Source organism: Gallus gallus, chromosome 1, assembly GCF_016699485.2.
Source record: "Gallus gallus isolate bGalGal1 chromosome 1, bGalGal1.mat.broiler.GRCg7b, whole genome shotgun sequence".
NCBI classification, from domain to species: domain Eukaryota; kingdom Metazoa; phylum Chordata; class Aves; order Galliformes; family Phasianidae; genus Gallus; species Gallus gallus.
In genome coordinates, this window is record NC_052532.1 from 47,678,883 (window position 1) to 47,702,276 (window position 23,394).

General features: G+C 43.2%; 1 protein-coding gene across 1 annotated transcript in view; it reads left to right on the forward strand.

Annotated features, from left to right (window-relative positions):
* The first annotated feature begins 11,098 nt into the window (after positions 1-11,098).
* The window catches only part of UTP20 (UTP20, small subunit processome component), a 59,850-nt gene continuing 47,554 nt past the window's right edge, over positions 11,099-23,394 (forward strand). The window contains exons 1-13 of the mRNA XM_004937659.5: positions 11,099-11,227; positions 11,442-11,522; positions 12,332-12,398; positions 12,593-12,725; positions 14,149-14,337; positions 15,780-15,861; positions 16,508-16,645; positions 17,085-17,240; positions 18,182-18,328; positions 18,857-18,991; positions 20,432-20,509; positions 21,206-21,387; positions 22,828-22,983. Of these exons, the coding sequence (XP_004937716.2) occupies positions 11,183-11,227; positions 11,442-11,522; positions 12,332-12,398; positions 12,593-12,725; positions 14,149-14,337; positions 15,780-15,861; positions 16,508-16,645; positions 17,085-17,240; positions 18,182-18,328; positions 18,857-18,991; positions 20,432-20,509; positions 21,206-21,387; positions 22,828-22,983 (1,589 nt within the window). The 5' untranslated portion in view covers positions 11,099-11,182. The remainder of the gene's footprint in view (positions 11,228-11,441; positions 11,523-12,331; positions 12,399-12,592; positions 12,726-14,148; positions 14,338-15,779; positions 15,862-16,507; positions 16,646-17,084; positions 17,241-18,181; positions 18,329-18,856; positions 18,992-20,431; positions 20,510-21,205; positions 21,388-22,827; positions 22,984-23,394) is intronic.

Genomic DNA, 23,394 nt, shown 5'->3' on the forward strand with positions numbered 1-23,394 from the left:
CCAAGTGCTTTTCTGGCACAAGACAGCACCAGTGTGAGGACACAAAACGCAGTACTCTTTCATGACAGATAGGGCTCTTCCCTGCTCAGCCTTGCTCTTACCCACCGCTGAATTTACTGGAAAGGCTCATTGGTGCAAATTGCCTCAGTTCAGAGCAAGGTACTCCGTCCTGCCTAGACCAAGCTGAGAGCATTTTCAACAGGCTTCTGTTTTGCAGATGAATGATTGATCAGACACCTGGCAGCCAACCCTGCCCACCGAGTGCTGTTCTATCTCCTTGGGGCTTTGGACTTGGCAGGCCATTCAGAGCCAGTCCTGAGTCTATGGTGGAAGCAGTGATGTGGGTGGAAGTACTGTGAAATCATGCACGAGTTGACCTGGCCTCCAGGTGCCTGTCTGAGAGTGTGGGTGTCCCCAGACATACAGAAGCTGGTCGCTGTGGTGCATGGCACGTCCTAATCTCACCCAGCAGGTTAAGGCTTCGGTGTTTCTGGCCCAATTACTCTTTAATTACTTGTACAATGAGTAACAGCTTCCAGATGTCCTGCTAGGAGAGAACAAGAATCTTGCTCTGTACACCTACCAATTAGGCTATGGAGCTATTGATTACCTGAGATGGTTGCTATAATGAGGTGCTTGCCCTAATTTGCTATGAGCTTTTGACCATAGGGAAGACAAAAAAAAAAATCCTTGCCAGCAAAACATCGGTGAAAACCAGCACCTTCCCATACAGTACAATAATCTGGTGCTGTCCAGCAGAAATACTGGGTGTCAGAAACACCTGAGCCATTTTCCTGCGGGAAGGACATAAGCAGCCCTGTGCCTACACCCACAGCTAGCTCAGCCCAGAGCCTGGTGCTACCCGCTTGCACTCTTTCAGATGTTATGTTGCTCAAACCATTCAAGCAATAATGTGTGTTTAAAGTATAAACTGCACGGGATTGATAGTTTTGATTCTGCTTCTCTATCATTTTTTGACATAATGTAAACATGGCAAGCAATAACATGTACTGGAAAACAAATTGTGTTTGTTAACTGAAACAGAAGCAGTGCTATAAGGAAATGAATGCAGTGCTCTCAGTGGTTTCTGGTGGCATCGTTGATTCTTTTATAGGAGTGTTAAGCAAATTGTCTTTCAAATGTCACTATGTACAATATGGCAAGATATGGATCCTCCCATCTGGATGTTTCTGTCCCAGGACAAGCAGCAAAGCTGTATGATGCCTGTGTCCCAAAACACAGTAAGTGGACATGTATTAAATGTTTTTCGCCTTGATTTCTTCACAAACAAGTTCAAATCCACTTCATGGAACACAGTGAATCTGTGCTGTGTAACAGAGAAGTGCGTTCTCATAATTCCTACGATAGGTAATCAAATGTCTTCCAACCTCAGCATATTTCACTGTTTCCTTGTAATGCCTGGCTCCATATCCATTGGCTCTTACATGCTCCCTCATTTCACTGTAACTCCACTCTTGTGAGAGCTGCTGACATCAGTGAAATCTTGTGTTTAATATTGGGTAGCATGAGATTCACATCCCTCTGGCATCCTTAAGTTAAAAGAGATGTGATTCTGCCTAAACAAACCCCAGGCTGCTCTAATGAGTCCAAGCAATTCCCTCCTTGACCAGTGATGCTGCTCAGCAGTTCTGTGAGACCCTTTGCAACTCACCCTCACAGCCTGAGAGCCCTCTGACTCCCTGTGTTTCCCTGCCCAAGCACACAATTTCTAGCTGTGTAGGGCTCCACTGCACCTACAGCAGTGGAGCTGAGTTTGCAGATGACGTTCACACTAAGTAGCAGTACTGTGCAGTGCCAGGGCTTCGTTCAGAAGTCTGTGCTCCGTTCTCTTCTGCTTTTGCTGAGATCTGTTTGGAAACCTTCCCAGAAAATGACTAGCCAGTGGTAAAATAAAAAACCATTTCAGTGTGAAATCTGAAAAAACGAATGTTGATAAGATAAAAAAATGTAAAGGTTGGCCTTTTCAGGGAACGAAACATTCCCAGAAAAGCATTGGAAAAACTGTTTGTTTTTGCCTGGATGAGTTGCTAAGGAAACAAAAGATATGGAATTATGCCCCGTGTGTATACATACATACATGCAAGTAGGTGTTTGCCCACTCTCCAGTAGCCATTGAACAATTTAACTGTGGAAGCCTCAGAGATATTAAGTTGCTACCAGTTTTATCAAAGTAGGCGGGCAAAAAGAAAGAGCCTGTAAATGCTCTTGTTAAAAGAAAGACTGCAGCAAGAGCTGAGCCTCTGTTAGATAACAGTGAAACCATATGAGACCTTAAAAACACCCCAACTGCAGACAAAGCTTCTCATCTTGAGAACAAAAGCCAACCAACACTAATACATAGAGGAATCCAAGTTCTATTTACTCCTCTGTTCAATATTAATTAAATAAAGGGCATAATTATCAGCAACAATACATCAAAATTAATCATTGAATCCAAATTAAACAGGTTGATTTTAATCCCAGTGTAATGCTTCAAGTCAAAATCTCTCCACAGCTACCTGAAAGGAGGTTGTAGGAAAGGGGTATTAGACTTCTTTCTCCGGTGGCAAGTAATAGGAAACATGGAAATGGTCTCAAGTTGTGCCAGGGGAGGTTTAGAATGGATACTAGGAATAATTTATTCATGGCAAGTGTGGTCAAGAATTGGAATGGACTGCCCAGGGAATTGGTGGAGCCCCCATCCCCAGAGGCATTTAAGGAATGTGTGGATATGGCACCAAGAGATCTGATGTAGCAATGGGACTTGGTTGGTCAGGCTGACAGTTGCATTTGACGATCCTGGAGGTCTTTTCCAACCTCAGTGATTCTATGATTCACTTTTTATATTCCTGAAAGATTTTTTTTTTCCAGCAAAATTAATAAAATTTCTCGTGCTTCCTACACAGTATCATCTGTCACCTTGAAAAGCCTCTTGGGATTTTGGTGTCACAGAAGTTCATTGCTGAGGGTGTTTTATACATCTGAACACCAGTTAATGTTTGGCTCAACTCTAATCTCTCCGGCTTGCTGTGCTTGTCCACACAGCTGCTTTGAATGGCTGAGCTCAGTACAGCTAGCTACCTGATTGCCATCATCGTTGGCCTTGCTTCCCTTGGTTTAATGCTTCCCTTAGCAGAATTTTCCATGATGTCATCAGTGATGTTCGTAGCTGTCAAACTTCTTTTTTTTTTTTTTTTTTTGGTCAGATCTTCTGTTAATAATGTTTGGACATTACAGAATGACCCTGCAAGTGTATTCAGGAGAGTACTGTCATCATTTATATTCATCATGAAATTTGGATGAGTTCCTTAGGATCACAAATATGGCACCTGTATTTTGAGCACTGGGATCTTCCTGTACACAGATGTCCTGCAATTTATTTCCAAACCTATCACTAGAGTGTGTTTCCAAGAGTATTTCTGTAAACTTACTCCCAGCTAGTTGGATTTGCAAAGCCAAAAGCATAGGATGGTATGTTTAAAAGTTCTTACACAGCCTGTGCACTGTTTCTGTGCGATAGCAAGAGTGTGATGCAATTTGCAAGCGTCTTATGCCTTAAGATACCACCATAACAAGTTAAATATTTCAAGAAGCCCAGTTCCCTAATTCTATGTCTCTAGCATTTCCAATCCTCTTCCTAAATTTTCAGGGGCTTAGGTTAGCGAAAGGAAGATAAGCTTAAGACTCTAATCAGTGTTTCCCTGAGTGACAACTTGATTGCTTGAAGAACTTGTCCTCTCATGCTTAGCTTGTTTGGGACACAGAAGAGATGGAGTGACTTCCAGAAAAAGAGAGCAATGGAGGCAGGGAGAGAGCCAGGGAGTTGCACAGAAGTTACAGAAATAAATCAAGTTCTTATTGACGTTTTGAATGAAACTTTCTTGGCCGTTTGTTTTTTTGTTGTTTTTTTTTTTTCTATTTTGCATTCCATAGACATGTGGACAAATGCAATGTGCAAGCAAAATGATTTCAAGATGAATGCTAATGGTCCCGAGAAGAAAACTTAATATTGTGTAACTCCCTAGTCCCTACACACCTTTTAAAATCAATAGGCAGTGCCTCAGGACTGAAGGAAGTAGTTAAGTTAGCTGTCAGTGCAGAGTATTTAAATCTGAGTTATTTGGAGCCCACAGTTTATTTGCTGGAGAATTCTGTGCTTTCATTTAAAAGAACAAACTTCACAATTTATTTATGGACTGCAGTGAGAGGTGACATGCATAATTATTTTCTCAGGAGAATAATTAGTATGGGAATAAAAATGCGGTGCAGGTTTCATTCCTTCCTTAACTGAAAAGGATAAATAAGTTACATACTTGAACTTTATTCTCGTGGCGTTGGGATCTTTTGTTTATTTAAGGTGTTCAATTTTGCATCAGGAGAATTACAATTCAACTAGTTTGCTTGCTCACAGTTAATGTATGAAAAAGGGCTGACAAAAGTTCACCGGAATGATCAACAAAAAATTGATGTTTTTTTTTTTTCTGAATGGATCTTTTCTGAATTTTCTTGTTTTATTTCTGTCATTTTCTCTTTTTCCAATACTTGCCGTCCAAATAATCTCTGCTCACATGTTCGAGCTGGTGTTATTTTGAGATATGTTTGCTCTGGGTACACAGTGTAGGTACTGCAGTTATGCAGCTTGGCTCCCTACATTTCCCCTTTAACCCACGGAGGAAGACAGCCTCTTCTGACAGAAACTGTGCTGCTTTGATGCAGTCCCTGGAGAAACCTGTCTCTTCCCATTATCTACAGAGGAAGCCTCTAAAAATGAAACTCCTCACTCTGGCACTTAAGAATACTCTAAAAAACTGTTCCCTGACAGTATCGCAGGGCTCTGAGTAGATCTACTTTTTTATTATCTTGACTTATTCTTCCATTCACACACAGGAGTGTCTTTCACCAGCTCTGGCATGTCTCTTGTTATCTACTTGCCATTCTTCTTTGTCATTCCTAGTGATAACTCCTCTTGTGCTCCCATATTCTTTTCATCTCATTTCAGAATAGGCACTGTGAACTGAATTCTGTGCCACCCTATAAGTGCTGGTCCTCTTCCATTGGCTAGGAACACTAGCCAGAGAGGTTCACTGTATCCTTGTGTAAGCAAGCTCCTGACCCATACAAGCAATGAGGACTTCATCTGCCTCAGCGTCGTTTTTTTTTTCTCACTTGGGTGGTGATACCCAAGTCCATCGTCTCTGTTTCTGAAGTGCCAGTCTCCATCCACCTGGATATCTTTCACACAAGGACCTGTTCTTTTAGTGCATGCTACCTGTTTCAGTTATTTTAATGGCTGATTATATTTCAGACCCACAAGTCAGTATTAGAAGCAATGGCTGAATCTAAAAGCTTATATAAGGTTTCTGTAAAAAGAAGGGGCAGCCCTGTTTCTTTCCTTTGAGTTACCAATATCTCTACAGTCAGACCGTTAATAAAACTTTGCATTTCTTTCACCAGAGAATTGTTTGTCCCACTGCCTTCTGACTAAGCATGTTGCCCAGAAGTGGAATGAATTCTGTCGACATATCCAACTTCTTCAGATCACACAAAATTTTGGAAACCAACACAAGAATATAGCAATGTGGTTTTTTGTTTGTTTTTTTTTTTTTTTTTGGCTTACACAGATCAGCGCAGGGATTTTGTCATGTACATCTATGATGTAGCAGCTGGTACTAACAGTTGATGAAAATCTCCTGGCACACGAGAATTGGTGAGAAGGGCTGCTATGTATTTTGATGTTATATAAGTTCTTCCTCTTTTCCAAGCTAACTCCGAATATTTCATCAAGCAGTAGGCACCAAAGGTAGAGTGGTTAACCAAGGTACTGTCTTTACTGGAACCTGAGAACAAATCAGAGCTGCATGAATATCAGAAAAGCTCAAGATGAAAACAAGAATAAAAAAAAAAAAAGCACAGGAAGAAGCCAAACCCTCAGTATGTAAACGCATTCATCTTGTATGAACCAAGTGGATGCAGAGACATGAAGAATAGTATCATTTGCTTTGTATGCTATCATCTTCTGTTCAGCGGCAGGAACTCCCAGTAACAAAACAATTCCTCTCAGTAACAAAATGCTGAGCCTGGCCTGATTCGCCCCTGAAAGCCGTGCAAAGCTGACTTTGCAAGTCAGACCACAGAAATTATTTGAGAAAGGATACTCGATCCCATCCTATAATTTCATGTTTGTCACTCAAGATTAAACAACACTCGCTTCTCAACATCCTTGTGACATAAGAACTGTTTGCAGTAGGGAAATTACCATGCTGGATTATTGATTTATTGTTTCCTCAGTGGCCTTTAATAGATAAAGAAATAAATAAAGACAGGGCAGAAGGGGAAATAAGAGAAATAAAACTGTAAGGAAGAGATGGCAGTGATTTTGAGGGAAGCATTCTGTTGTGTGCACCTGTTTCTAAGAAATCTTTACCGTTTTCCATCTTCTCTAGTTTGGAAGGCTAAACTTTACTTTAAAACTTAAAGTTGTGATCTGTTGGCCCCTGTTCCTCACCTCATGCTGTAGCTTCGAGCTACTGAGCAAACAAGAGGGATTTGGGGTGGGAAGAAGGAGAAATCTGGTAACATAATTTCAGATCCATTGCTGAAGGCTATATGCTTTGTTTCTGGACAAGCCCAGATATCCACATTTCAGGACCATTTGTCAGAAACTTGGAGGACATTTTAATCAGACGTTTCATAGTCCCAGGCAGCTGACAGAAAGCCCGAAATCCAGACTGTCAAATCCAGATGCCCATCATTCTAGTGGTGAAGGCAAAATACAGGAGAGAATTCACATCCCTTTCAGGAGAAGACTTACTCCTCCCTATTCATTTTCCTTTCCATGTGCTCTGCTTCCTCTGTAGATCTTGCTCCTATTGTCCCTGTTGCTGTTGCCTTCAACAAGGCTGCTGCCAGTCCTGCCGCTGCTGTCATTGTGGCAGAGCATTGGGATGAAGAACAGTAGCAGTGGTCACAACTGAAATCCCTTCCTGTCCCAGAGTCATCTACATAAATGTCATCCATGCAGAAACCAGGCTATTTTTTAAAAGTTATTATTATTTTTTTAAACAGAAAATACACTCTCAACATTCTTCCCCACATATATATATATAAAATAAAAATAAAAGTGTGGCTTCCCACTGGGCAGAAACATTGGGGCAGTCATATCTGGCATGAAACAAAATTATGCCAGGGGTTGTGTGTTAATCATTAATTGGCCTAGATTGTCCGTGTGCTCTGGCACTATTCAGTTTACCTCTAGAGATGGAGCTAGGGTAGCCCACCTGCTCCAGCTCTGCAGCAGTACCCTGTCTTGTAATACAGGAACCACTGGCTTAGGTGTCTTGAGCTGAATCATATTGTTAGTGATTGTTGTTATCATTCCATGAAGAAAGGGTCTAAATTCACGATATTTCAGAGATGCAGCTGTAGAAATCTGGGGCCTTTCTTCCAGCTCCTAGTCCAAAACTCCTTCTGATGTGCAAACACGAGGATAGGTGAAATTCTCCCCAGGACTCAGCCAGCACTGACCTGGCGTCACATTATTTACAGAATCTCTATGCTTCAGGCAGATTAGAAAAAAATGTGGCCAAACAGTTCTACCAGTTTGCAGAACAGGATTCCAGTATCTTGTCTGCTTTGTTTTTGAAAATGCAAGTGCTCTCAACCATAACCTACATAATCTTGTGGGATGTCCTCCTGCAGGACGAGGCAAAATGCCAGCTAGAACTTGAGGAGGAAACTGGCACAGAAAACACGTCCTTGTGTTTCAAAGGGCTCTTCATGCTTTCCAGACAAATTAAAGAAAAACAGTTAAAAGAGTACTTCGAAGACACCATGCACCTGTATTACCTAACTCAGACCCATGCCAGCCTTCCCTCTCTGAGGATTTTGGAGAGCTCTTGTGAGACAGAGGGGTTCCAGCTGTGCATACCCAGACTGTGCACCTGAGTTGATCTGTGGGATGAGCTGTGACAAAGAGAAGGACTTTGGGGATCACAAGCAAGGCTCCAGGAGTGCTGGTGTATTACTGTCAGGGACTGATGGTTGCAGCCCACAGCAAGTGTTTGAAGAAGTCAGATCTGTAGAGGTGACTGCTCTGATAGACACACACGTGCTGTTTTAGGAGTTTTCTCTACGTGCCTCTACGGGCATTACTGCCAATAAACCATCACTCTTCAGAAGGCCATCTGCTTGCCATTAGTGTGGATTTCTGAAGAACTGTTGACAGCTGAGTCTGACAGATAATCACAGGGTGTTGGAGCTGGGGCCTGCCCACCGGTGGGAGAGCCACATCTCTTCCTGGAAAAGCAAAGGAATAAGGCTTGAGGCATTGCAGTTGGAGTGGAGTTCTTGTAGTCAGGACATTGCTAATTCAGATGTTATTCATGCAGAAGTGGACAAGAGACCTTCTGCATCACTGGACCCTCCCAGCTGAAGTGCCAGACCTACTGCTATGGCCACACTTATTTCAGTATCTGTGTTACTTCCCTGCAGCTCACACCGATGTACTCAAGCACTATGTTCACAACACTGGCTAAAGTGCAGCCTGTCAGTGGTTCTTGCAGGCAGAAGCTCCAGTGTGCATCAGCAGCTGCAGGGCTCACCAGTCTCACTCTTCTCAAAAGCTGCAACTTTACAAACATTAAGTGAAAAATTTCCTCTAGCATCTTCTGTTATTGCTGATGACACCTTTTCTGCAACAGGCAGAACACAGCTGAGCTCTTCGCCTTGCTGCTTCCACAAATGTTTGAGCTGGTCCTTTCCCTTAGATTATTTTGGAACACGTGCATCTGAGGAATTTCCACACCTCCACAAGATCATAGAATCATAGAATCGTTAAGGCTGGAAAAGACCACTAAGAAGATCACAGCAGTCCAACCATCAGCCCATCCCCACCACACCCACTAACCATGTCCTCAGTGCCACATCCACACGGTTCTTGAATACCTCCAGGGACAGTGACTCTACCACTCCCAGGACGCTGTTCATAACAGAAGAAAGATGTTGTAGGCTGTTTTTCACAAGTTTGCAGTATGCAGGAGACACATTAGGGGAATTTAGTAACCACAGCTGAAGGGTACTTGTGAACTTCAATAGTGGCATATTGATGCCTAAGCTCTTCTGTGGACCTAAACCTGCCTGCATGCTCATAGCTGCACATTACTGTGGAGGTATTTGGGCTTGAAAGCATCAAAGCATCAAAACTTCTCAAACTCTATTGCCTTACTTAGACGTTTTCTTCCCACTTGATGTAAATACCAGAAGTTCTTTTTAATTCCTGAAGAAGAGCAAGCTCCAAATTCTGTAGCTGCAGGTGCTGGAGTGAGCACGCTCCCTGCCCATCCAGATGGCTATCATGCTAATGGCTTATTGCCTGCCTGTGGGCAGCTTTGCTGGTTACACCTGGCAGCACGTAACCTGTCAGGTCTATTCAAAGCAGTACTCCTAGGAGTGCACTTCAGCCATGCTCACATCTAGCCTGGTGGTTTGCTGAGTAACCCCTATGTCAGATTTGTGAGAGAGGCCTTGAGATGGAAGGACACACAGGATGGGGAAAGGCAAACCCTGGGGCCCTATCGACTGCCTCCCCAAATGGGTGCATGGTTCTGGGCTGCATGGTTCTGACCTTCTTCTACTGCATCTGCCCAAACCAAAGCTTCCAGCTTCGGCTCTCTACTTCTGTAGCTGCGGTCACAGCTAGAAGCTTCCACAGGCTCTAGCATTCCTGTGACCACAGCAGTAATAGTCTGTAGTTATTTGCTCCTGTACACCATTAAGAAGGTGCCAGATATTTTAGGTAACTTTAAGCACTGTCCAAATCCACAGCTAATCTTGGTCTGAAGAATTACAGGTACAAAATATAGGGGCTCCTAACACTCTGTGTGTGAATCACAGAATCATAGAATGGCTTGGGTTGGAAGGGACATCAAGGATCATCAAGCTCCATGCCCCACGCTGCCCAGCTCCTCATTTAATACCAGACCAGGCTGCCCAGGGCCCCATCCAACCTGGCCTTGAACACCGCCAGGGATGGGTCATCCACAGCCTCTCTGGGCAGCCTGTTCGAGCACCTCACCACTCTCATAGTAATGAACTTCCCCCTTACATCCAACCTAAATCTTCCCTTGTTCAACTTAAAACCATTTTCTCATGTCTTGCTATTATCTATTCTTTCAAAGAGTTGATTCCCCTCCTGTCTGTAGGTTCCCTTTTGGTACTGTAAGGCTGCAATGAGGTCACCCCGCAGCCTTCTCTTCTCCTGGCTGAACAAGCCCAGCTCCTTCAGCCTGTTTTCGTAGGGGAGGTGTTCCAGCCCCCTGATCATCTTTGTGGCCCTCCTCTGGACCCTCTCCAACAGCTCCCTGTTTTTCTTGTATTGGGAGCCCCAGGCCTGGCCAGAGTACTCCAGATGGGGCCTCATGAGTCACAAGCAGTGTGCTCTTGCAGTCTGGAAGGGAAGCAGCTGCACCGAAAGAGCAGTGGCCAGCGGGGACAGGGAGGTGATTGTCCCTCTCTGCTCTGCCCTTGTCTGGCCCCATCTGGAGCACTGTATCCAGATCTGGGGCCTCCAGTACAGAAAGGATGCAGAGCTGTTGGAGTGGGTCCAAAGGAGGGCCACAAAGGTGACCAGAGGGCTGGAGCACCTTTCCTATGATGAAAGGCAAAGGAAGCTGGGCTTGTTTTTCTTGAAGGCTCTGTGAGACCTTCCGAGAAGACTACAAACAGAAGGGAGAGTAGCTTTTTACGTGAGCAGATAGTGATGGGGTGAGGGGGAATGATTTAAAACTAAAAGAGAGGAGGTTGTATTAGCTATTAGGAGAAAATCTTTTACTCAGAGGGCGGTGAGGCACTGTCAGTGGCTGCCCAGAGAGGTGGTGGATGCCCCATCCCTAGAGATACCCAAGGTGAGGCTGGAGCGGCTCTGAGCACCCTGATCGAGCTACGGGTGTCCCTGCTCGCAGCAGGGGAGTTGGACCAGATGGCCTTTAAAGGTCGCCTCCAACTCAAACGATTCAATGACTCTTCAGTACGTCTGCTCAGAGGAAGACAGTAACACAGCCTCCCCCAGGGCAGCCCCTTCCGCCGGCAGCCCCGCCTCCTCCTCCCGGCAGCCCCAGCCGGCATGGCGGCGCCCAGCGCTTAGCTTTGCACGTGTGGGCCGCGCTGCGGGGCTCGAGCCGCCGCCATGAAGGGCAAGTCCTCGGCCCACAAGTCGGGGAACACGCACCGGGTGAGCGCTCGCCTCGCCGGGCCGGGTGGCAGCCGGGGTGGGTCGCTGGGTTTTCGTCCTTAGTCTTCATTGAGGTGTGGTGCCACTGTGGAGGGATGGAGGGCTCTGCAGGGCTGTGGGACGGCTCCCGGAGGGCTCTCTGTGCTGCAGGGGAGGTGCGGCTGCTGGCCTTTCCAGCTAACAGCACGAACGCGTGTGTCCTTTTGTTTTACAGTTTCTTACCTTCTCGGAGCGCTTAAGTAATGTTAATATCGATATTATTCATCGGATTGACAGAACTGGAAGCAGTGCTGAGGTGAGAAGAGCAACAGCAGTCATTTTGTGCTAGAGGACCACAGGTCACTCCATAAGTAGACCCGTGCCCTGAAAGATACGCTTACAGTTTTCTTTGGGGATGAATTAGAAAACACAGCTCTTCCATCAGCTTCTTTCTAAAGTTTCATTTACTGTTTTGTTCCCTTCTTCTTTTGGAAGTGCCTCTCAGATTGACGGTGTCACCCCGATCGCTTCCACATAGTGAGTGGGCCTGTGGGTGACCATCAGCAGTCCCAGGTCCTGTCCTGCAAAGGCTTGAGGGTGCTGAGTAGGTGCAATACTCAGGGAAGTTGGACTAGCACCTTTAAAGGTGCTTTCCAGCCCTTTATAGATCATAAGAAAAAAGGTCATCTGTGTGTCTTGCACATCATCACCGTGAATGCAGTGCTTTGAAGCTTATTGCCTCCTGGCCTGCTGGATTGTATTTCTAAGCTTTCCACTGAATAGCTATGAGGATGCCAAAATAAAACCCAAAGCATTTCATTCCAACTGGGTGGCCGTGGTTCAGCATCTTAGATTATCAGGTCCAGTCAACAGAAGTCTAAAAAGCAATTATGTGAGCAAGTCTTGTCACCGGAATTTATATTAAAAGGTTCTTTGAATGTGGGAATGAAGGTCTTATTTTTCAAACAAATCCCTTAGCACCCTTTGGAAGGAACTCATCAAGATTTCTTAAAATGTTCAAAAAATGTTTGAAGCACCTGGTAGTTCTTTTCACTGGAGCTTTTCTTCTTTACCAGCTACATCCATAAGAATTGGTGAGCTGTTATTTTGTCTTTCTTTTGACAGGAGGTTGAAACCTACTTTTACGAAGGACTACAGAAATGGAGGGAACTGAACCTCACTCAGCATTTTGGTACCTCATTTTTATTTGTTGATATTTTCTGCCTGTTCTAGACTGTTAAAATACATTTCTTCTGCATCTGGAACAGTCTGAGAAAGTTCATGTGGGTCGGGTTTTGAATTGGGCTTTGGTGAGCCATTATTTTTAACATCCTTCATGTTCACTGAACTATAGTTTTCATGATTTCTCTTTCATGCTTTCAACAGTGCAGTTTTACAAAGAAGTGGCCAACAAGTGCCAGTCCTTCAACCAGCTGGTCTATTACCAGAGTGCCATTGTGCAGAGCTTGAAGACACATTTGCAAGTCAAAGCCAGTCTTGCTTATCAACCGTTGTTAGAGTAAGTATATGGTGATCAAACCTAGAATTATTCAAGTTGAGAAAGACCTCTAAGATCATCTAGTCCAACCATCAAGCCATCACTACCATGCCCACTAAGCATGTATCTCGATTCCACATTCACATGTTTCATGGAACACCTCTAGGGACAGTGACTCCACCACCTCCCTGGGCAGCCTTTCTGAGTACTTGAACGCTCTTTTGGAGAATAAATTTTCCTTAATATCCATCACGAACCTCCCCTGATACGGATTAAGGCCATTATCTCATGCTATCACTGTTAGCCGGGAGAAGAGGTCAACTTCACCTTGCTGTCGCCTCCTTTAAGGGCATTGAAGAGGGCGATAAGGTCTCCCATGAGCCTCTTCCATTCTAAACAATCTCAATTTTCTCAGCTGTTCCCCATCAGGCTTGTGCTCCAGCCCCCTCGCAGCTCCGTTGCCCTTCTCTGGTCATGCTCCAGAGCCTCCATGTCTTTCTCGTAGCAAGGGGGCCACAGCTGAACACAGCACTTGAGATGTGGCCTCATCAGTGCCATGTACACAGAGATGATCACCTCCCTGCTTCTGCTGGCTGCAGTATTTCTGATACAAGCCATGATGCCATTGGCTCATGTTCAGTCAGCTGTCAGCTGACACCCCCACACCCTTTTCTGCCAAGCAGCTTTCCCCAAACCTCTGCCCCAAGCCTGTAGCACTGACTAGGGTTGTGTGACCAAAGTGCAGGACCTAGCACTTGGTCTTGTTGAACTTCATACAATTGGACTTAGCCTGTTGATCCAGCCTAACATATCGCTCTGTAGGACCTTCCTACCCTCCCTTCCTCCCAGCTTGGTGTCATCTGCAAACTTAGTGAGGGTGCACTCAATCCCTCTTGTCCCGATCATCAATAAAAATAGTAAAAAGGATGGGTCGCAATACTGACCCCTGAGGAATGCTACTAGTGACCAGTTGCCAGCTGAAGCCTCATGATATTACAAATAATCCCAAGTCTTGTTCTGGGTGTTCTTTATGTTTTTTGTACATGAGGAAAGAAGTATAGCAATGAGATACTTAAAGTGGTCATATTTGTCTGGTAGTGCTTTATGATCCAAGGTCTTATAAAAAAAAAATAACAAGTTACCGAGTGTCTGATGGAAAACTAATGTGCTTTGGTTGATGTTGATCTTTTATGTTTGGTTGATCCATTTTTCTTGTTTAATGTTATCTGCTTGAATTTCTTTAAAATTGTTGCCATCCACAGCTGCTTACAGGTGATGTTTAAGTAGAGGTAAGAAACAAGAGTAACGCTGTCCATCTTTCCAAAAAGATTGTGCTCAACTGCAATCAATGCTTGGCTAGCTTTTTATTGATTAAAAAAAAAAAAAAGAAAGAAACAAGAAACAAAAACAAAATGTACTAACACTGATAAATTGTCTGAATCAGTCTAGTGGTGCAGCTGGCTCGAGATCTCCAGGCTGATTTCTATCCTCACTTCCATGACTTCTTCGTGGCCATCACCAAGTTGCTGGATACACAGGACACAGAGCTGCTGGAATGGGCTTTTACTTCTCTTTCTTATCTCTACAAGTACTTGTGGAGATTGATGGTGAAGGACATAAGCAACATATATAGGTAAAAGCTCTTTTTAATTTCTGTCTTGATTGGCATCTATTGAATGTTACAGGAATGCAAGTGCTGTACGAGTATATGGCTTAGTGCTTTAGTATACTGGTAGCATGCTTTCTCTGCTTTCTAGGATAGAGCCCTGTTATCATATGCAGTTCCTTTGAGATCCTCCTGACTGGGGCACTGTGTAGGAGGAGGAGTGTGTGTTGATCTGCTGTTTTCAGCACTCATCCTTCTTCTGGTTTGATGGACACGGGTAGTGATAGGAGAGGAAGCAGCTACCTAAGCTGGGTAAACAAAGCTCAGAAAGGCACTGGCAGCTTAGACAAGTCTAAATTCAACACAGGTCTCTTGAGTAGCTGTCAAATACCTCAGTCTTATTTGTATTGTTTCTGTCTTTTCCAATTGTAGGCACTTAGACATGCAACATTAAATGGATTCTTTTGAGTCTTCGATTGCTCCTGTTGTATTTTGCCCTTTATGTTCTTATGTCTGTTTAGAGAGGGAGCAGACAGGCTGTGCTGTATGCTGTGAAACTTCTTGCCACAGGATTCTAGGCGTGTAGAGTTGGGCATAAACTCAGAAGGAAATTTGCCAAGCTTGAGGGAATTTCCAAATGCACAGGAACCAATTCTGGCTTGAGAAGTCCCTGTGATGCAGGTGGTTGAAGGCTATTTTTGTGTGTGCTTGCCCTCTTTAAATTTTTCCCACGCATCTGCTCCTGGCTGCTTCAAGTGACTGAAGCTGTGCTGGATGGACTGTATTCTGCCCCATGATGGCTGCTTGCTCACTGTCGTGCTGCAGTGGTAGCAGCTCTCTTCTTTATGTCCTAGCCAGTGGGTCCATGCTGCTTCTTACTAGTTTCAATTCAGAACAGATGGAGCAAAAGATGGGTTACAGCTTTCTTCTCCAACCCAGCGAAAGCTGTCAGGCATATTGCAAAAACATCTGCTTCTCTGTGAATCTGAGGCACCACGCTCTACACTTAACATGTGCTGAGCCACTTGCAACTGTCACTGGTGTTTACCAAAGAACTGCAAACACTTGTCACTCCTCTCAGTAGTGTTTTTGGAAAATCTACATGCACAGGAGAGCTTGTTGGCTCATCTGAAATACAAATGTGGCATATCAAGTAAATTTTGGTTTAACTAAGTGCTGCTGAGTGTATCTGTTGAAAATCTTGATGCTGCAGTTAGATCTATATGGATCCAGAGTTGTTACAGGTATCCAGGCTGCACGTTAAGTTGCCTGGTGTTGTTATTTGATAGGGAGGTATACAGGCAGAGTGGGACAGAATGGAATTAAGGAGGGTATCTGCCATCCTAGGCGGATGGCTTCTTGGTGCTAGTAAAACGTGGCAGTGTAAACTGAAAACATAATTTTTAGAGCCAGTTGATGGCAGTCCTTGCACAGCCTTTAAGACAATTTATTACTGTGTTTCTTTTTAGCCTCTACAGCACCCTTCTGGCTCATCACAAGCTTCACATCAGAAACTTTGCTGCTGAAAGCTTTGTCTTTTTAATGAGAAAGGTAAGTGAGGTGTTTGTACCTTGACACACTCTCATGGCTTCACTATATGAGTTTTCTGCAAAGGAAAAGAAGGCCTGAGCTGGCATTCTGCATGTCCTGAGTTGTCGTTCTCAGTGAGTGTTTTGATAAATATCTCATGGATTTCATATCAGCAGTGGCAAATAGAGACTGTAACACTCTGTTTTAAGAGCAGTCAAACCAAATGCTTAAAAAAACTAAACAGTGTTTAGTTGTTTTCAGAAGTTGCTGAACCTCAAGTCCTTTGGCACAGAGGGTTTAAAAATCTATGAGCAGAAATCCTTGCAGTATTCCCAGATGTCACTGTAGTTTGGATGACTCAATTCGGCTTTCAGCTGATGCATGTCTCCTTCCACACCAGAACACTGACCTTTGTATTTCAATTGGGACCAGTTTAGCAGTGCATTTATGCACATGCTTGACTCTAAAATAGTAAGAGTAACCAAAAGGACATATTTCAGCTGCAGTGGCCTCACCATGTCCTTGGTGGTTGCAGAAATGATGATGTTGAACAGGTGTAGAAAGGCAGGACTTAGAAGTGCAGTGTGGTGCTATGGAGCCATTGAATTGCCTCTGTCCGTCTTGTAGCTCATAGAAGATGACCTTTTTTTCTTCTTGTGTTTCGTAGGTTTCTGATAAAAATGCCCTCTTCAACTTAATGTTCCGTGACCTGGGGGAGCACCCCAAGAAGGTGGAAGGTGTGGGACGGCTGCTTTTTGAGATGTGCAAGGGTGTTCGAAACATGTTTCACTCTTGCACAGAGACGGTAAAGACCAGAAGAAGAGAAAGTTGGTTTAATGGTTCTGCAGTGGAGCACTGGGTGAAACCAATGAGTGTTGCCTTGTTCCTTTCTCTGGGTCCTTAGTGATAAACACACTGTTTATTATTTAACGGGATCTGAAAGCCAATTTTTAAAAACCTTTTTTTGAGATGGACTGTTTTTTAAGCATTCCTATATGATATCACTATATATCAAAACAATACTGCTTGATAACGGCGTACATGTTTTACACCCTCTAGGTGAATCTGAAGACAATTCAGATTTTAAGTGATAACCTAATTTTTTTCCCACTAATCATTCTAGAGAGAATTGAGATCACTGAAATACAATAGTATCTTGCCCTAACTGATTTTAGGATTTAGTTTTATTTTTTGATTTTTTAGATTTATTTTCTGAGGTTGTGATATGCTCTTTTCCTGTACAGGCTCTGAAATTAATTCTTGTAAAGCTGGGACCTGTTACTGAAGAGGAAACTGAACTACCATGGATAACAATTGGAGAAGCCTTTGAGCAGATGATCAGATCAGCTGCGGTGCATATACATAGGGAGCATTTCGACATTGTTTTCAAGTGCCTGAAGGTATGCTTATTTCCTTTTTTTTTTTTCCTTTGCCTCTCTTCCTGAGAGACTGAAGAAAAGCTGTGTGTACTTGCCAAGAAAACTGTTTGTGTCCTGTTAGACTAGAATTGGGTTTTCTCTCTTTTGGAAACATTAACTTGAGTGTCATATGTATGGGAAAAAATTCCATCCTTTTTTTTTTTTTTTGCAAGTCCATAGTGACCCAGGTGGCTGTGCTGCCCTGTGAGTGGGAAGGAAACCACTGTGAACGAGCTTTAGAACTTAGTCCCACATCTGGGCAAGGAGTGTTTGTAGGGTCTGCTTTGGCGGAGATGGGTATTACAGGCCCCTTGCTGGGCTTTCCTTATGCTCTGCTGAATCAGATCTACTGGTGGTTCCAGAACAGCTTTGTAATAGTGAAGTGAAAGCTTCTTTCCTTTCAGTTCTCTTCACATCAAAGACTTGGGCCGTGCTTGGAAAGCCAAGTTTAAGCCTCAGAGCCAAGTCCTGCAAGTCAGAGTGTGCGTTTTCCGTTTGTGCATTGCCATGTTGCATCGTGGTGATTACACTCTGAGGTCTGAGGGAGGAAAGCTGAGTGCCAAAGGCTGTGCTGGGTTAGGGTGACGTAGAATAAGCAAAGGGCATAGCAAGTGGATTTTACTTACTGATCTCCATGTAGATGTGTTATTCCTAGGGACTGGGATTTGCTAAGAGAGATTGAAACCTTCTGCAAATGACGGCGTATGCTGTCAGCTTTGCTCCTCAGAAGGGTGAAATGGAAAACTGGAGGAAACGGTACACATGCAAACCTAATTTAGGGCAGTCCTTCCAGCACTGACAAATAATCCTATTTGTGCGATACTTGGACCTCTAACTACCCATAGTTTGAAATGGAAAAGTAAATGAAACAGGGTCTGATCTTTTTTTCTGAAGCATTTTGTTTTTCTTTTTTATTTAAACAGGAGTCACTCTTAAACTTGCAGAGCAAAATAACTAAAGTCAACTGCTGTATGGCTTCAGAGCAGATGGAAAGGGTTCTGCGAGCATATCTGATCCTAGTGGAACATGCAAATGGATCCAAAATCTCACAGCCGGAAGAAGTCTGTCAGGTAAATCAGACCATTGCTTCGCCTTGCCTGCCAGAGAAGTATCAACTGAATCTGGAAGATAGATGGTCAGCTGAAGCACTGAAACATTCCTGCTGCAGTAACAGGCTTAGGATTTGTGTTAAGTGAACAGAGAGATTTATGGGGGAGTAATGCTACCTCTCCAGTTCCGTGAGAATTTTCCTGCCATGTAATGCTTGTGTAGTCTTCCTTTAAATAAGCAGGGAGAAAAGTGAGATGCTGATGCTAGAGACCACACTGTACTGTAATTCCTGCTACTATGAAAGAGAGCTAGGTGCCCCCAACCTTGTGCCTGTGGTAGAGCAGTTCCACCAGATTCATGTGTATTTGACCCTGTGGATTCAGCTGCAGATTTCATGCCTTCAAACTTTGATAGGGCTGTTCGTATTCATTTTTGTGGGTTGAAGCTTAGAACACTGTATCCTCCTACTCCAGGGACTGTCTAGGTCATTCAGACCAGACAATCCCTGTCTTACTACATAAATACCAGTTCTCTCTCTTTCATTTCAGGTTTTAATAAAAATGTTACAGACACCAGATCTCCTGCCATCTTGCTGCAAGATCCTGCTGAACACCATTTCTGCATTACTGCTGGCTGAGAACGTTCTCTTACCTGACTCTTTGACCAAAGAAGCTATTGAAAAGGTAACAAAGACTTCTTACTGGAGAAATACCAGACTCCAGGTTCCCTACAGCAGCCTGATTTCAGGGTACTCCATTTCAGGCTGGGCAGTAGACTACAATGTTCTCTTTAGTTTTTTTGCACTGAAAAGGGAGAGACTGCCCAGTGCCTAAAATAATGCCTACTATGGTCTTGGGACTCCTTGAGAGTCTTGCACAAACTATCAGCGTGTTATAACAATGCCACTGTGGCGAACGTACTTGCAGTGAAAAACAGATCCTGCTTCGAACACTAACAGCATGTAGTAAAGACAGAGAACAGAGGGGGATTGTGTTCTATTGTAGATTATGAAACAGGCCAGTGAGTTGGACTTGATTGAAAAAGTGTATTTTTCACTTAGTTGACAAACAGCATGGGTTTGGCTGGTGAGCATGGTTCGTGCAAATTTGACTTAGAAACTACAGGACTAGGCAAATTTTAGTATAACCATTACTCCTGAAACATCAACAGGATCGGTTGCATACATTCATATGAAGTGCAGTGTAGCAGGTTGATCAGAGGTGCTGCTCTGAAGTGCTCTGCTTTGGTTTTCTTGTTGTAGTACGTGATAATTGTGCAGTTTACACCATAGGCCATAGTTGTACTGTGTATGCAAAAATATGTATGGGAAATAAAGATGTCACGTGAATTACAATTGGCAAATAAGGCTGTTGCAACTATTTAGAGAAGATCATGTGGATTTCAGTGTTGGCTTTTGCTGAAAGAGATTGGTTCTGCCTGCGTGTGGCAAGGGTCCAGTTCTGTTCAGGAGAGGTGATCCTTGAAACATTTGATTAAATTTGTGTGGGCTTCTGTTAACGTGAAGGAGGCTTAAAGCTGTCCTTATGATCTGAAGGGTCTGGGAAAGAAGTTCTGGGTGCATATTTCTGTGTTGCACATCTCAGTGCTGAAAAGCTGAAATTCCATGTGCAAACAGGGACGGTTTCCATCTTGTTCCCTTCAGAAGCATCTAGGTTGGCTTCCTCCTTCTGCAGCCAACTATGGTGGGGTCATATACCAGGATATACACAGCAAGAATGCTGAGTTGAAAGACCTTTTGGGCCTGAGCTTCTTTCTAATGGTTATAGTGTATCTGTGCTGCAGTCAGAGAACTTTCAGCTTACATTTTCCACATCACTTTAAAGAGATAGCTGAGCTTTCTTTGCAAAGAGGCAGCTTGGGCTTCACAGGGTTTATTACAGGGTTCTGCTGCTTCTACACCTGAGCTGCCACTAGAAATGGTATTGCTGTGTGTGGCTGCCTTAAAAACTCTGCTAGCTGTGAATAGAAAACCAGGTGGGTGTCTAAGAGTTTAGAGCGTGGCTGATTGATAAACCAGAAAAATTGTCCTATGGTTAACGGTAACTTCAGTATAGGATGTTTCTTCTTAATCTGTTCCTGTCTACTTCATTTGCATCTGGCAGGTATTTGGAAGTGGAATTGAATGGTGCTTTCTTTTGGACTTCTCTGAAGCAATGTTCACAATGAAGCAATTTGAAAGGGTAAGCTGAAAATCTTGTGCATTTTGTTTATTTTTTGTTGCCAAAAGGAGTGTAAGATGCCACTGGGATGAGGACACCTGAACAGGAAAATCCTTCTGTAAGTGGAAAATTCACAGTATATTTATTTGCCTTGTATGATGAATCACTTACCTGTATTGACATGATGTTTAAGTAAACTTTTAGCGTGATCTGGTTAGAATGAAAGAAGCTTTACTTATGCCATTGTGTCAGAACTTGGTGTTCGGGGTTGAAGAGACCATCTGTGTTCACAGAGAGAAGCTTATGTGTTGAGAAGTAAAGATGTGGATTTGTTTTAGATAGGATGAGGGGAAAATAAGTGGAAATGAAGAATAAGGGATATCTGGTAGATCAAGCCTGGAAATGGTGATCTGGTCGGAGTGGAACAAATTAAAGGAGTTGGGATATGAAAGCACCGTTGAACAACTGGAAGATCCTGACAAGATTGGTCAGGATTCTTGGGAGTAGACTGAGTTTTTACATGAAACTACTGTCCTGTCTCCAATAACAGGATGTCTATGTGCTGATGACTTGGGGCGCCAGAACTGATGAGAAGTCTGGTGCTTTGGTAGCTCATTTGTGCTTGGCTTCCTCTGTAGCTGATGTTATGTGCTCTTGTGGTTTTGATGACAGTTACAAAAAACATTACTGAACTTTGATTTTTCTTTTCCCCTTCAGCATTTTCTTCCATGCTTTCTAAAGTACGTTGAGCATTGCTTCTCTGGCACAGATGTGCTTAGAAAGGATCAGGCAACAGCAATTCTGGCTAAACTCATTCTGGTGAAAGCAGAGCCTCCTACCATTGGTTCAATGGCATTTGAAAAGTATCCTCTTCTTTTCACCGAGTCATCATCCATCAGGTGAGACTTCACAGGTTTAGCAAACACTGCATGTATCTGCATGGCTGCAGATCTGAAGGCTCGCAAGGTGATACAGTGGGATCCCATTTTCCTTTCTGAGATGATTTAAGAAGAGATACCGCTTTGGGAAGAGTATCACTCATCAAGACTAACCTCCTATCTGTGCCTCATCTTTCTTCCATGTATGAATATGTCCTGTCCAGGAGCTTGCTGGAAGCAGTGCTGTAGTCTTACCATAGAGCACAGCTGGGTACCATAGTGCATATAATTAATCCAGATACAGTGCTATGCTGGCACAGCGTGGCTGCTTCTGGTTGCAGAGCTAAGTTGACTGCAGCAAGGTGTTTGCTTTCCCACTGGAACCTCTTTGGAAAGATTTGAGTGACAGCAGTCAAGCACAGAATGACCATTGCTAGGCTTATGATAATGACTGTTAACAATCACTCTAGATCAAAACTTTTGCCTGCTGAGTGGTGACTGATACCGACATTTATGTAAGATTTTATCTTTCCTAAAAGCAGTTCATTCTGTGGGTTTCCTTCTGTTTTTACTGAGTGGAGGTATTGAGGTTTAGGGAACAGAAGGCTGTGAGTCAAAAATAAAAAAAAAAAAATAAAAAAATTATTTTTCTCATATTCTTTCTGTGGATTTTTCTGGATTTTCAGTGATAGGGAATACATAGCTGAGAGAATGTTGCTCTTTCAATGTCAGTGTCTGAACTTCCTTTGCTGCAGATTAAATCCATTGCTGCTTATCTTGTCTGCATGAAACACACAGAACAGATTATTTCATCCTCTTTGCATCCAGCTTTTACAAATAACAGACTTTGATCATCAGAAACATCACAGATCGTTTCTGTGGACCAGCAATCCTAATTCCTTGAGGTTTATCTGATAAATTTTGTTTCTTAAACCTCTAATCATTTTTTATGATGCGTTTTGTTAGCTGCTTGCTTTCTTGAAGGGTGGAGCTCATGGAGCTTTCCAGCTGTGGTCTTGCAAGTGCTGAGTGGAATGGAGAGGTTGCTTTCCATGAGGTGTGAAGTCCTCCTGTTTATATGTTCCAGTATGCTGTCAGCTCCTTGTGCCTGAAGATACAGCTTTGAATCTGGTCTCAACTTGTGATCCCTTATAAGTCACCAAACTGTTAGCTAGCAGGTTGTTTTCTGTCTTCTGTTAAACTTTGCTAGTATCTGGGTTGTTAATAAGTAAGAATCACTCTGAATCCCAGAGACAACTCTCAGGTGCTTCTCACCTTAGTTGTAAGGATGTCCAACTGAGAATTAGACTCTTTCCTTCTAGAAAGGCTTTTAAAATTTAAAATAAAGACCTGAATTTATTGCATGGGAAACACGGTACATTTATCATGGGAGAAAGAGGAACGGTCTCTGATATGCAAGGGGTTTAGTGGGTTGCTAAAAAGTTTTGATTTTATTTCTAGCTCTAATACAAGACAACAAACAAGTAAAAGACAAGGAGGAAGGGCAGAAGTACCAGTGCTTGATCATGTGCTGTCTCTAATCCAGTTACCAGAGAATGAAGACATCACTGACCTTTCACAACCTTGGGTTGCCTTGGTTGTACTGCCACATATTAGGTAAGGGATACTCTAAGGTGCTATTGCTGTATATTTCTGTAGTATTATCTACTTCACCATCTATGAAAAAACAGTTTACTAAGGTAAGCTCAAGAGTTATTAACTCTAGTTTGGGTAAACTGAGGTAAAAAGCTGGAAAAAAAGCTGTGTGGAAATACTGGGTCCGTGGTAAAGTCAGGAGTGGGATATCAGTTTCTTGGTTACCTGCTCCTTTAAATTTAGTACACTAGCACGTGGAGTTGTTCCTGACACATTTCTGTTTCTGTTTTTTAAGCACTATCCTTTCTAGACAGCAGTGTTTTCAATAATTATTATATTATTGTATGACAGAGGGACTTGGAAAGAGGGTGCTCTTCTGCAGCTTAAATTGTGACTCAGAAATAGCAAATATGGTTTGCTATTGATTTCAGA